This window comes from Lipotes vexillifer, unplaced genomic scaffold (assembly GCF_000442215.2).
Source record: "Lipotes vexillifer unplaced genomic scaffold, Lipotes_vexillifer_v1.1 scaffold1094, whole genome shotgun sequence".
Taxonomy (NCBI): domain Eukaryota; kingdom Metazoa; phylum Chordata; class Mammalia; order Artiodactyla; family Lipotidae; genus Lipotes; species Lipotes vexillifer.
In genome coordinates this window covers 2,315,781-2,330,264 of record NW_006792775.1, presented here as the reverse complement: position 1 = coordinate 2,330,264, position 14,484 = coordinate 2,315,781, and the positions used below count along the sequence as shown (strand labels likewise).

General features: G+C 58.1%; 1 protein-coding gene across 1 annotated transcript in view; it reads left to right on the top strand.

Moving 5' to 3' along the window:
• Nucleotides 1-2,471, top strand: part of NAP1L4 (nucleosome assembly protein 1 like 4) — a 43,372-nt gene extending 40,901 nt beyond the window's left edge. The window contains exon 14 of the mRNA XM_007465960.1: nucleotides 2,433-2,471. Within this exon, the coding sequence (XP_007466022.1) occupies nucleotides 2,433-2,471 (39 nt within the window). The remainder of the gene's footprint in view (nucleotides 1-2,432) is intronic.
• Nucleotides 2,472-14,484: the final 12,013 nt, after the last annotated feature.

Below are 14,484 nucleotides of genomic sequence, written 5' to 3'. Positions count from 1 at the left end.
CTGCTGCCTTGTGTATCTGAAGAACGTGTCAGCCAGGCTGGTTTGGCCCGAAGCCCCACTGCTCCCCACCCTGCCCGTGACTGCGAAGCGTCCATAAACGGTCCAGCCTGTACCTCTGGGCAAGGAGGACTCTTCTGTGGCAGAACCACAGCCGTGCCGTCTCGCCTCTGTCGTCAGGCGCCCCGTGGAGGGGGTCGTGTCATGGGCTGTTGGGCAGGCGCTCGGGCCTCGGGCCCCCAGCCCTGAGGCCATGGTGGTGGCGTGTGCTTCCTGCCAGCAGTGAAAGCCCTTCTTTTCAGTGCCCACCCCCACCAGGCAGGGTGTTGACTGTTAGTTTGTGCCTTTGAAGCACTGACTCCCGTCCCTTGACGAGCGGCAGCGTGAGAGACTGGGCTTCCAACAGCTTCGTGCCGTGGGGCAGAGGGCGCTCGGGTTTAGTGTAGTGTTGCTCTGCCCTGTGTCACGGGCCGAAACCATGGTGTCCCGGTGATGAAGCCCACATGCGTGGCTCCAGGCTTCAGCGCTGGTGCCGCAGCCTGGGAATTGCGTGCGCGCGTGTGTGTGTGTGCGCGCGCGCGTGCGCGCGTGCGCTGACACTGGCTAAACGTGGCCCTCGGGAGGTGGGATGCTGGTGACAGCCCAGCCCTCTGCTGCCTGGCAAGCCCCACCTTCTGCCTCTTGTCTAAACACAAGGTCCCCACCCGGCTCCCACCCTCACAACAGCCCGTCCTGGTCTTGGTTTTGGCGAGGACCCTTCTCTCTAGCAGTCTTCAGCACCCGAGGAAGGAGTTCGTTGTAAACAGACAGATGATTGATGCCTTCTCCTGGTTAAAGGTAGATGTGATGTCACTGAGACAGCACATGGTAAACCCTGTGCTGCTCTGCATCTGTGGCGTCCTGTACGTCCTGCGTATGTATTTACCCAGAGGATGTAGAGCAGCGAGCCCGCCACGCTGTGCCGCCCGCCCGCCCCACCCCCCCCCACCCCACCACACCACACCACAGCCACGACACCGTCCCACTCCCTCAGCTTCAGTTTCTCTCACCTCCTTCCTTTCTGCAGATCCAGTTATGGAAACCCACACACTTCTCCCCCGTCCACAAAAGGCTGCACGCCACTGCCCCAGCCCCTGCCAGTGCTGTCTCAGTCCTGGGGCACCTCTGCGCCTCCCCAGCGAGTCTGGGGCTGGCGTCTGATCCCCCTGGCCACAGTCTGGGCCACCTCCAGGTCTCCGCTTGAGATGACAGAGTTTGAGTTGGGTCTCTTTCAACTAGGATTTCTGGTCGGGGTATTTGTTTTGGTGCCCAGGCTCTTTCTTCGGCAGTGTTTCCGGTGAGCGTGATGGGCCGGCGCCATTGGCCCAGTGCTGGGCAGTGCTGGGCAGTACTGGGCAGTGCTGGGCCGAGACCCGGGCCAGACCTGGAAGTCCCAGCTTGTCCCTGTGCTGTTACACTTACAAACCAGGAGCTTAGCCCCGGGCCCCAGATTATTGTTTCGTCTTCATGCACCGTTTACACATCATCTTTTTCATCCCTTAGGTGTGGTTTCCCAAGGAATGAACTGTAGCCCAGCTTATTCCATGCAGGGTGTCAGTTGTGTTATCCCAGACAGTTCTTCTGAACTGTGTGGTGCGGCTTTTTCTTAAGACTCCGTAGACGTGCCAAGTTGTATTCAGAGTAATCTGTCATCTTCGCAGCCGAGATCATAGGTTACTGACGAGTAAATTCATTTGCTCAGAAGTACTGGTGAAATCGTTACCTGTCTCTCAGGCTGCTCTTGGCCTCCACACAGCATTCATGGGGTCGCTAAGCGGGTTTCAGCGGCAGGAGACGCAGCTGCCAGACCACACAGAAGTGCGTCTGCTCCTTGTCTCGCTTGCGCCTTCTCTGAAAGGACGGAATTCCCAGCCGAGGGGGCTCCTGGGAGGACTGGGGCCTGGCTGTGGAGTTCTTAGTGGCCTCTCGTCCTTTGTCGGGGCGCCACGGGCCAGTGCAGGAGAGGCTTTGCTTCAGGGCCCGGCCTGGGGGCAGGTGTGCTCCAGGCAGCGCCGGGAGCCTTGTTGACCTCGGGGATGGAGGGGAGCCAGCGCTGTTCCCCGTGTGCTCACCCCAGAGCTGAGGCGCCTGCCAGCTTTGGGACAAGGGCACTGCTGTGCGTTTAGTTACTGTCTGCCACCCGAGGACCTCCCTCACCCCGAGACCCTCCTGCTGAGAATTAGAATGTCTTTATACAGAAAGAGGCAGCCCCGCTGTGACCTTGTTTCTGGGAAGTTAGCTGCTTATTTGTTACTGTTTTTAAAGTATATTTGTAGTGGCCATGTTTTCAGCAAGAACGAGTGAATACTTGAGTCTTTGTTTTCGTTGTTGGTCGGAGATGCCTGGTTGATGGAATTGCTCAGTTTTCTACAAGTCTTGTTCTCTCTCGTTGACAGAAGGAGCCCAGCCAGCCCTCGGAGTGCAAGCAGCAGTGAGGCGCCGCTCGCTCGTGTGGACAAGTGCTTACGCCTATAACTTGTTTTCAAGTGCATGATTTTCACTTTAACTTCTCCTTTTACTTTATTATTTTGCTTAACCTGTACAGTGGCAACTCAGATGCATTTCAGAAATAGGAGGTTTAATTCCAGCACCCTCTACGGCCTTGGGTGCAGCTCAGTGGACCCGCCCAACCCTGCCCTGGGGAAGGCCTCCCAGACCGGTGGGGTGGGGGCGGATCACTTGGCGCGTGGGGCGCGTGTCCAGGGCACATAGATCCAGTTCACCCCTCCCGCCATCGGACAGGATTTTTCCTGTTTCGTTGGAAGAAACCCACATGCCGTTTCCAGTTGTCTCGGGAGAGCCGGCCGGGGTTGGCACTCGTCCCGCTCGCTCTTTGGCTTTATTTTCCTTGGGGCTGGGGTGAGGGTCGCGGCGCCCGCTGAGCCTGAGGTGCGAGCTTGTGTGGTTCATCTCGTATTTATTTCTCTCTCACGCTTGTGAGGGCTTGGGACGTGAGCTGTCCTTCGAGTTTCTGAGACCCTGTGGGCACCAGAGACCCGGTGCCCCGAGCAAGAGTTGGTGGTCCGCCCGCATGGAAGGAGGCCTCCTTCCCGCCAGCCGTGGGCCGGGGCTGGTTCTCGGGACGCACGGACCACGCTTGGCGCTGAGGACGGGGGTGGGGCTATGGGCAGAGCCAGGGTTTGCCAGGCTTCGCGGGGAGGGGCTCGGGCAGGAAAGTACAGCTTTCCCACGTAGTGTGTAAAATGTCTTGCTTTCTCGGTAGCTCCTGTTTCTCAGCCTCACATTCACCTTGTCTTAAAAGCCCTGGGCTCCGAGCGACCCGTCCTTGGCTGGAATGTGGGTGTCGAGTGTGTGACCTCTGGCCCCAGGGGCATCCACACTGTGGCCAGGCTGTAGAGTGCTCAGCCTTACTTATGATACATTTGTAACTGAATACGGTGTTTTCAATTTGTACAGACTAGTTAGAATATTCTATTAAAGTTGTGAACTGCGAGCCCAGCGCTGTGTGTGTCTTCATTGCAGGAGGCCCGGCGGGTTGGGGCACTTGGGGCGGGTGGGGCTCAGATGTGGTTGCGCAGCCTCCGGGACCGGGTCGGGTCTCTGGAGTACCGGGCGTGGGCAGATCCAGGACTTCCGGGCTCCTGGTCTTCTGTTTTGATTTTGAGGCTTTAAAGCCCATCTTGAGTTTGGGCTGCAGGCCCACTTCACCATCGGGGTGGGTTTGGGGTCCCCGGGTGGGCCCTTTGCTGCCCCGAGAGAGTGTCTGTTCCTTCCGCCAGCAGAGAGTCGTTTCCCCACGTGTGCGGGGCTGGGCCTTTCCGATGAGAAGGTTCCAGGAGGGACACTTGCTGCGCCATGGCCACGTTCGGCGTGTCTTCTCGCTGGTGCTTTTCTGGTGCTTGCGCCCTCCCTGCTTCCCTTCATTAGCAGGGAGACACCTGGTGCCCGGGCTCTCACTCCAGCTGCCCATCTGGGGATCGGCCCGACCCGCATGCAGCACAGAAGCCAGTGCCCAGCTCGCCCAGTGCCCAGCTCGCCCGGTGCCTCCTGCCGGCGGGGCTGACTTCTCCCGGGAGTGGCCAGAGAGAGCACACCGGGGGCCACGAGAAGGGCCAAGCAAGACTTAGGAAGAAACGTGCTTTCGGGGTGTCCAAGACGACCATAGAGCCAGAACGTCGTCCACTCCTGAGGCCCCTGGGCCAGCCAGGTCCGGACCCCCCAGAGGTGAACGGTGGTGGGCCTCTCCCGGGCCTGCCCCGACGGCTGCCGAGAAGAGACGGGGGCGCCAGGGGGGCCTCGTTGCTACAGACACGCAACAAAAACCCCATCCTTGGAGGGTGCTCGGAGGCCTGCACGCCCCCCTACCCAGTCCCCTCGGGCCCCTGCCCCACCTCCAGCAGAGCTACCATCCCTGCTGACCCCGGGCCCTCAGAGTGACTGCAGTTAGGACAGCGGAGTTGACAAGTACCTATGGGGTCAGACACAGTTGCACAAGGTGACGTGCGCAGGTAATTTGCAGGGGGAGAGCGGGGACAGTTTAGTGCCGGGAGCACCTGCTCCCGTTGGCCGCCTGTCCCTCTCCTGACCGTCACCAGCGGGTGGTGGTGCCGGGTTCATGGCCAGGGCAGTGACCCTGCCCTCAGGCACGTGCAGGGTGCTGGCGAGTCAGGTGAGAGGCTGGCTGTCTTCTCGCCGATCGGTCGGGGGCAGTGAGGGTTTGGCAGGTGGTGTGACGAGAGCCTGAGGAGACTGTTGGGGCCTCCGCCCAGCAGTCTTTGGGGCTTCAGGAGAGGAGGCGTGTGTCACCCATGTGCGAGCGGGTGGACGGTAGGTGCCGCCGCAGTTTGAAATGGCCAGAGGGTGGGGGAGGCCCTCCCTCACCCCTCAGGAGACACGATGAGTCAGGTCCCACACCCAGGGACTTCTCTGGTGGTCCACTGGTTAAGAATCCACCGTGCGGGCTTCCCTGGTGGCACAGTGGTTGAGAATCTGCCTGCCAACGCAGGGGACACGGGTTCGCGCCCCGGTCTGGGGGGATCCCACATGGCGCGGAGCAACTAGGCCCGTGAGCCACAACTACTGAGCCTGCGCGTCTGGAGCCTGTGCTCCGCAAGGAGAGAGGCCGTGACAGTGAGAGGCTCGCGCACCGCGATGAAGAGTGGCCCCCGCTGGCCACAACTGGAGAAAAGCCAGCGCGCAGAAACGAAGGCCCAACACAGCCAAAAATTAATTAATTAATTAATTAAAAAAACTTCCTACCCCCAATATCTTAAAAAAAAAAAAAAAATTCGCCTTGCAATGCAGGGGATGCAGGTTCAATCCCTGGTCGGGGAACTAAGATCCCGCGCACCCCAACTAGGGAAGCCCGCACACCACAGCGAAAGATCCCGCGTGCTGCGACTGAGTAAAAAGATCCCGATGCAGCCAGGTAAACATTTAAGAAAAAAGAAGTCCCACGCCCACAGTGGGCTTCATGACCACAGAGGACAAGGGCACCTGCCTGCCAATGGGGAATGTCCTCTGGGATGTGTTGAGAGGAGCAGAACCTGTATGATGAGTGTACCTGTGCGTGAGTGCACACCTGCGTGAACACAGCTGTGTGTGGGTTCCCAGCCAGAGGAGCTGTGTGCCTGGGGGAATTCCAGGCTTTGGTGGACCCCTTTCTGCGTTCTCTGTGGGGAGCCATGTGACATAGTGACCAGACACAGTGGTTTTACATCAGACCAGTGTAAACGGGGGCAAAGGGAGGGATGTTTCGATTGTTCACATTTGTGGCACCGGGTTTACTTCCCCCATGGGTAAGAAGGGTGGGCGAGGGTGCCACACTCGCCCGGGGCGCTGGGGCCTCAGTCTGCCACTCAGCTGTTCTGGGTACACTTGGCGGTAAGGCTGCAGCACGAAGCCCTGAGGCTGTGCCCTCCCCAGCCATGCGCTGTGGCTCTGACCCCACAGCCATGCACCCTCCTTTTGGACCCTCCGGCGCCTCGGAGCACCCTGTCTCACCCTGGGCGCTCACAGGCTCCAGGGCTCCATCAGTCCTCGCCACTTGTGCTGGAAGGTCACGAAGCGTCCAGTAGGTTTGCCCAGAGCCGTCAGCCTGGAGGCAACAGGAGTGTGGCACTCCTGGTGGCCGGCTCTGCCTGGGAGCTGCAGCTTCCCGGCGCCCAGGCTGCCGTCGCCACGGGACTGCAGCACTGCCTGCCTGCTTGGCCTCCGTCCCCACTGAGCCTCTGGACTGCCGCAAGCTGGGGAGGGCTTTGATGACCAGGCCTCCCCAGCCCTGCTTTGGGGCCCCCTCTGGGCCTGGCCTTCACGATGCTCGTGAGGGGCCACCTCCCCTCCCGTGGCCTCTGCCACTCCTGCCCGACCCCCTCCCTGGGTTACTCTCCCCAGGCCACCCTTGTTCTGTCGCAGGCCGCAGGGCCTGGTTCGATGCCTCTCCCACAGGGCCTGAGTCTCGTCTGTCACACACGCTCAAAACCAAAGGGCCGGGACTTCCCTGATGGCACAGCGGTTAAGAATCTGCCTGCCAACGCGGGGGACACGGGTTCGAGCCCTGGTCTGGGAAGACCCCACATGCTGTGGATCAACTAAGCCCATGTGCCACAGCTACTGAGCCTGCGCTCTAGAGCCTGCGAGCCGCAACTACTGAGCCCTCGTGGCACGACTGCTGAGCCCGGTGCCTAGAGCCCGTGCTCCACAGCAAGAGAAGCCACCGCAGTAAGCCCGCGCACCGCAACGAAGAGCAGCCCCTGCTCGCTGCAACTAGAGAAAGCCTGCGTGCAGCAACGAAGACCCAACGCAGCCAAAAATGAATAAATTTATTTTTAAAAACCCAAAAAAAACAGGGACCGACTCCGGGCCCAGCTGCTGTTCTGAGTCCCCCCCCCCCCCTTTGCCAGCCTCGGCATCCTGACTTCCGGGTGGCGTGTGGCCCAGTGCCCCGGCCTTGGGGAGCAGGGACTCCCTGCCTAAAGGTGGGGCGGCAGCAGTGTCTGTACCCCACGTGGACTAATCCTTGGCCACAGGAGCCCAGCAGCACGGGGCTCTCAAAAGCATCACCTGAGCGGGGACTTCGACGACGTATCTTGTGACTTCCAAACCTTCCAGGCCACACAGTGACCACGGCTGCCCGGGAGCGGGCCTGGGGCTGCCCAGGGTGCTGTCTGGGTTGCGTGTTCGCTCGTCAAATTCCTCAAAGTCCCTCACGTGGGGACGTTTGGTTGTACGTATGTAAATTATACTTTAGTGAGGCTGATTTTTCAAAAGCCCCACAAGTTGGGGAGATTCCACTTAAAACTCTGGTTTTCCCCTTTAGGAGTTGGGAGTTGTGGCACCTAGGGCCTGGGGTGGCGACGAAGCCTCCCTGGCCCCTCCGCCCCCGGCGGCCAGCCTGCTCTGCTGGTCCATGGCTCCCACTTGGTGGGGCAGGGGCCAAGCAGAGACCCGACCCCTGCTTCCAGGGCCCCGCAGTCCCCCCAGGCCCAAGGGCTCCTTTCTTTTTTTAAAAAATTTATGTATGTATTTATTTTTGGCTGTCTTGGGTCTTGGTTGCTGTGAGGGCTTTTCTCTAGTTGCAGCGAGCAGGGGCCGCTCTTGTGTGCGGGCTTCTCATTGCGGTGGCTTCTCTTGTGGAGCACGGGCTCTAGGCGTGCAGGCTTCAGTAGTTGTGGCATGCGGGCTCAGTAGTTGTGTCTCACGGGCTTAGTTGCTCTGTGGCATGTGGGATCTTCCCGGACCAGGGCTCGAACCCGTGTCCCCTGCATTGGCAGGCAGATTCTTAACCGCTGTGCCAGCAGGAAAGCCCAAGGGCTCCCTTCTTTAAGCCCAGGCTGTCACGGGCCAAGCTGGGTTTCTGCTCCCTGAGCGCTTTTGCGGGGGCTGCGGGGGGTGGGGTGGGGTTCCCTCCAAGCCTTGCCCCAGAGGTGGGCAGCTGGGCTGTCTTGGTAGTGCTGCTGACCTCTGACCTGCCCTCTGCTCAGACTGTCTCCTCCACACCTCCCAGCAGCCCCCCAACACCGCCTCTGAGTGCCCAGTGGGCCGGGCAATGCTGGGTGGGCTGCAGAGGCCCGGTGGGAGAGGTGGGAGAGGGGCCGCCTCCAGCTGCACCCTGAGGAAGCCCCTGGCCGCCAGCCAAGCCCCTGGTTGCAGCAGGGGCCGTCTCCGGGGCTGGGGCCCTGCTGGAGGGCACTGTCCCAAGCGTGGGTGGCCCCTGGCTCCCTGCCAACGGCCTGCCCGGTGCGGCCACACCTGGACTTTTGGCCCCTGCTTCCAAGTCCTTCCGAGCAGCTTCCTTCCTGTGGAGGCGGACACGTCCTCCCAGCCCCAAGCTCAGAGGGCAGAGCCCCGTGTGGGGCAGGAGCCCATGACCTCAAACCCAGCCATTCAGGCCCCGGACAGCAGGACCTCCAGGACCCCTCCCCGGCCCTGGCTGAGCTTTCGGTCCCTCTGAACTTGGTGTGATTCTCCGGGTACCTTGTCTGCCTGGGATCCGCCTCACAGCCTCGGAGCCTGGGACCCTCTGTCTGTGGATTCCCACTGGGTGCTGACCCTGGAGACCCCCTTCAGCCCTGCCTCCTCAGGCCGCCGGGAGGGTGAGGCTCGGACACACCCCGAGGCTAAGTCACGGTTGGTATGCCTGGGTGGAGCCCCCGCCCGCCCCCGAGGTGTCTCCACCCAGCCAGTCACTGAGCCAGCCTGGCCAGACTCAGTTCCAGGGCGGTGGCCGGATGTGACTTTCCATGGCAACCTAACAGGCCTGGCCTGGCCCGGCCCAGCTGGGCTCCAGGCTCGTGGGGTCTGTGGACCTTGCCCAGGCCCAGGAGGACAGGGGCAGGAGACCCCACAGACACGCCCTCTGCGGGCTCTTCCCGCTCGGGCCGGGGGCTTTCTCCAGCGCCCCTCTGCAAGTCTGGGGGTGTCCACCAAGCCTCGGCCTCCGCGGCTCACGCATCTGGGCTGTGAGGAGACCCATCACTTGCCACCCTGGGGATACGGGAGAGGAAGCCTGCGCGTGAGGCCAGAGCCGCCCTCCTACTCCGACCCCGGGCACGGGCAGGGCTGCCCACGCCACCTCCCCAGTGCCTGCCAGTTGGGAGAGCTCTGGGCCTCAGCGAGCCTGGAGGGTGCGTCTCGGGGGACGGGCAGGCACTGGGCCGGCGTAGTCTGGGCTCTTCTGCCTTGGCCGCGTTTTTGGCAGGGGGCTGGAAGGTCCCAGCAGAGCTCCTGGAGCTGCCCCCCCCAGGGGCCAGGAGCCTGGCCTCCTGAGGAGGAAGAGAGCCAAGCCGAGGGTGGGGCCCAGCCCCCAGGCCGTGCCCCTCTGTGACTTGGAGAGGTCACCTCTCCCAGCTCTGCAGTGGAAGTGGGGGAGGGAACTGTGAGAGGGGCTCCAAGGACGATGGGGGGAGACTGGCCCTGAGGAAGGGGCTCAGGGAGGGGCTGGGCCGGGGTCTCTTCTCAGGCTTTCAGCACAGCCTATCTGATCTCCAGAACTGGAAGGTAATAGACCTGTGTTCCTCACAGTGTGCGGTCATTTGTTACAGTAGCCGCAGGACACTCGTGCAGATGGCCACAGGCAGCTGGGCTAGAGGCTGGGACAGGAGTTGCGCCGGCGGGCAGGTGGTGGTACAGAAGCGCAAGGGTGGACTTGAGGAAGCAGGGAAGAGAGTGCCTGGCCTCTGGCCTGCAAAGTGGGAGGCACAAGGGGACACTTAGAGCATGAGATACCTGGGGTGGTGTGTAGGGGGGCCCTGGAGACCCTGGGCCAGGACGCCCAGCCCCTCAGCAGCTCATGGGTGGTGGGCCAGGATGGGGCTGGTGGATGGGAGGGACCGCGGGCAGAGACCAGCCCCGAGAGTGCGGTGCCTGGTGAGGGGCTGATTGTCCAAAGAAAGCACAGTCTCTACCCAGAGGAGGGGCCGAGGGGACCCCCTGGCCAGGTCCCACCGCCTCCGGCCCCTCTGAACATCCCAAAGCTGCCCTCCTGGCCTCTGGCTCCCCTCCTGGCCAGGATGTACTTCCATCTGGATTTCCAGACATCGAGGAGCTCCGTCTCCTTGTCTATGCCTTGGGGAAACCAGGTGACGTGGAGAACTCCTACTCATCCTTGAAAACCCAGCTCGGAGCTCACCGGTGGTCCCTGGGAAGCCTGGACCTCACCACCCATGGTCAGCTAACGACCCCATCACTCTTGTCTGGTCCCCATCTGCCATCAGAATGGGGCTGCAGGCCCAGGGGAGGGTGAGAAGGTGTGGATGGGAGGGCAGGGCAGGCTCAGCACCAGACTCCCTGGGGGCTGTATCAGCGTCCAGGGGCTGCTGTAACAACTGACCACAAGCTGGGTGGCTTAAAACAAACAGAAACTTACACTTTTACGGTTCTGGAGGCCAGCAATCCAAAATCAAGGTGTTGGCAGGGCCTCGCTCCTCCAGCGGCTCTAGGGAAGGCTCCTGCTGCCCTTCCCAGCTTCTGGGGCTCCAGGCATCTCTGGGCTGTGGCCGCGTCCCGCCAGCTTCTCTCTGTTGTCACGTGGCCGCCTCGTCTCCTGCGTCTCTGATGAGGACACGTGTGCTGGCATTCAGGCCCCTCGGTGGTCCAGGAGCAGCTCCTCCTCCTCTCAAGGTCATGAATTTAATCGCATCTTTTGCCATATAAGGTCGTCACCTCCATCCATCTCCAGAACTTCCCGTCTTCCCAAACTGACGCTCTGTCCCCGTTAAACACTCACACTCCTCCCCCTCCCCAGCCCCCACAGTCTACCTCCTGTCTCTGTGAATGACCACTCTGGGGACCTCATGTGAGTGGGACCCTATTCACTCTTTTACTGTATAAGGTCACATTCACAGGTTCTGGGATGAAGACGGACACATCTGTTGGGGGAGGGCCACCGTCACCCCCTACGGAAGCTGTTCAGACGGACACAAGCATGTGAAGAGCAAAGACGGCAGACACGTGGGGCTCAGAGAAGTGCCCCTGGAGACTGGACCCCAGTTTGGGCCACAATTGGTAATACAGAGCATCCACTGTTAGGCCAGCTTTGGGGAAACGGGCACCCTGACTGCCAGGAGGGCTGTAAATTGGTTGGCAGGCAATCTTGTCAGAGTTGTGACATGTTTAACTCAGCAATTCACGTCCTCCCAGCTGTCCTGGTGAAACGCTGCACATATGGATATGGTCAGCGGCACACAGACACTCCGGCAACATTGCTCACAGGAACTGCAGCCTGAGGCCCAGCACAGGAGGTGGTTAGACGACAGAGTGTGGCCGGTGGAAGGGAGGCGGACTCATGGGGGACACCCACGACCTAGAAGAAAACAAGACCTGTCCCCCTTTCTGTCAAACAGATTAAAAATGTAAGCTCGTGTCTGTGCAGACATGGATATTCACATTTTCTAAGTTATGCTAGAATACACATTACATACAATTTAGCATCTTAACCATTTCTAGCAGCTTAGCCAGCTCAGTGGCATTAAGTTCATTCATGATATTGTACAGCCATCCCCACCATCCGTCTCCAGAACTTTCCACCTTCCCACACTGACACTCTGTCCCCATGAAACACTCACTCCTCTCCCTTCCCCCAACCCCTGGCCCCCAACGTCCTGCTTCCCGTCTCTCTGGATTTGACGACTCCAGGGACCTCGTGTGAGTGGAACCAGACAGAATTTGTCCTTCTATGTCTGGCTTATTTCACTGAGCATAAGGTCCCCAAGGCTCGTCCACGTTGTAGCCTGTGTCACGACTTCCTTCCTTTTTAAGGCTAATACTCCCTTGTGTATATGGACCACGTTTTGTGTATCCGTTCATCCATGGACGGGCATGTGCTTCCGCCTTTGGCTGCTGTGAACACGGGTGTGCAGTCATCTCTTCAAGTCTCTGCTTGCTTCTTTCGGGGACAGACCTGGAAGTGGAATTGCTGGATCACATGATAATGCTATTCTTAATTTTTTGAGGAAACGCCAATGCATTTTTTATTGGGTTGGCCAAAAAGTTCTTTTGGCTTTTAAGTAAAAACACATTTTTCATTTTCACCAAGGACTTTACTGAACAACATATTTACCGTTTCGTTCCATTTACCTTCTGCCGTTTTTCAGGCAACTTCATAATTCCATCTTCCCAAAACTTTTTATCTTTTTGAGCAAAGAACCTATTCCAGGTGCCTTTTACAGTCTTCTAATGAATTGAAATTTTTTCCATTAAGGGAATTTTGTAAAGACCGAAATAAATGGAAATCCGAAGGTGCAATGTCTGGTGAATGAAGCGGATGAATCAGAACTTCTTGGACACTTTTCATCAGTTGAGAGCAGTATCTGTTGGAATTAATCGTTTGGCGTTCTGCAAGGAGCTCATAACAGAGGACTCCCTTCCACTCCCACCCTATACACAACATCACCTTCTTTGGATGAAGACCGGCCTTTGGTGTGGTTGGTGGTGGTTCGTTTCGCCTGCCCCATGATCTCTTCCGTTCCACGTTATTGTACAGTATCCACTTTTCATCGCCAGTCACAACTTGTTTTAAAAACGGAACGTTTTCGTTACGTTTATGTAGAGAATTGCATGCGGAAATACGGTCAAGAAGGTTTTCTTCGCTTAACTTATGTGGAACCCAAACATCAAAGCGATTCACATAACCAAGCTGGTGCAAATGATTTTCAGCGCTTGATTTGGGTATTTTGAGTATGTCGGCATATTTTGAGTATGTGGGCTATCTCCCGCGTGGTATAACATTGATTTGTTCTAAATTAATGTCTCGATTTGATCGCTCTCAACTTCAACTGGTCTACCTGACCGTGGAGCGTTGTCCAGCGAGAAATCTCCAGCACTAAACTTCACAGACCACTTTTGACACGTTCGATCAGTCACAGCACCGTCTCCATACACTGCGCAAATCATTTTATGCCTTTCAGTTGCGTTTTTACCTTTCTTGAAATAATAAAGCATAATGCGCCGAAAATGCTGTTTTTCTTCCATCTTCAGTATTAAAATGGCTACAGAAAAATTCACCAATTTTGATGTTTTTTTAAATGCACGCTGATATGATAGCTGTCACAATACAACCTAACAAAATTGTTTTGAATACAGTTAAAGACAACTAAGCGCTACTAGAGCCATCTCACGGAAAAAAACGAACACTTTGGCCAACCCAATAAAAAGGATCAAAGGTCACTTAACCGCATCAAGAGTGGACCTGAGGTGGGGTCGTGAGAGAGGAGCGCTCAGAACTTTGAAATCATTTCAGCCATGTTTTACTTTTTATGTCAACAATTGGTAACTATTTTGGTAAATGTTTAAAGTAGTAAAGAACTTGATTACAATACACATGACAGGGACTTCCCTGGCGGTCCAGTGGTTAAGACTCCATGCTTCCACTGCAGGAGGCACGGGTTCGAGCCCTGGTTGGGGAACTAAGATCCCGCATGCTGTGCAGCATGGCCTAAATAAATAAATAAATCATACATACATACATACATACATACATACCAACCTTTAAGAAAAAAAAAAAAAAACACATGACCGAAAAGAGAAAAAAAAAACACACATGACAGGGTCCCACCCCAGACCTGCTGCACAGACTCTGGGGTCAGGGTGGGCGGGAGCAAAATGTCCTATCTGTCCTGTGATGACACAGCTCAGGCAGCTGCAAGGGCTGAGCACCATCCAGAGGGTGGCAGCCATGCCTTGCCCACTCGCCGTCCCCGCTTTCCTGTATTTTGTTCATACATTCATCCGAGATTCCAGAAAGGTCCCTTGTCCCTGTGAACCAGGCCCTGGGCAGTCTCTGCTGAGTGACAGGAATGACAGCTGGCTCCCCTACCCGCTCCGCATTCTGTGGTGATGGGAGAGGCCCCTCCTCTCAGCTCCCCCAGGCCTGGACCAGCCTGGCCCTGTCCCCGCCACTAGACCCCCCCACCCCGCCCCGAGGTGTTCTGGTTTCACAGACAAGCAAACAGTCTCCACCAACATCAGTTGCTCTGAGCAGAGAGCTGGGTCTCTTGGACAGGGAGGTAGATGCTTTTTAGGTCCACTCTTTTCCAAAAACACTTCGCGAGTGCCTCGGCTGGGCCCTGAGGGCCCCAAAGACTAAGTCCTTGTCACTGCATTTCAGGAGCTGGTAGTGACTTCGGAGCAAGGTACTGAGGGATGACCCAAGAAGGAAAGGTGCTCTGGGTGGTGTGTCACTGTTTCTCATTTGATCCCCAGCGCCTTGTGAGGTGGGGCCTGCCTGTCGGACTCCAGCTGAGGGGCTCAGGGAGCCAGACAGAGGGACGAACCTGAGAGACCAAGGCCAGGCTGACAGTGAGAGCCTGAAACCAGGTGGGGACAGGCGGCCTGCCTCCCGCCCTTGGACCTCTCACTTTTCCCAGGCTGCAGCTCTGGGGAGAGGGACTGAGGGCAGGCCTGAGTCACAGACCACGGCCAATGGGCTATGTTGGGCTCAGGTCAGGTGACATCAGGCCACTTCTCTGGTGCTGCAACTCCAGGCAGCTG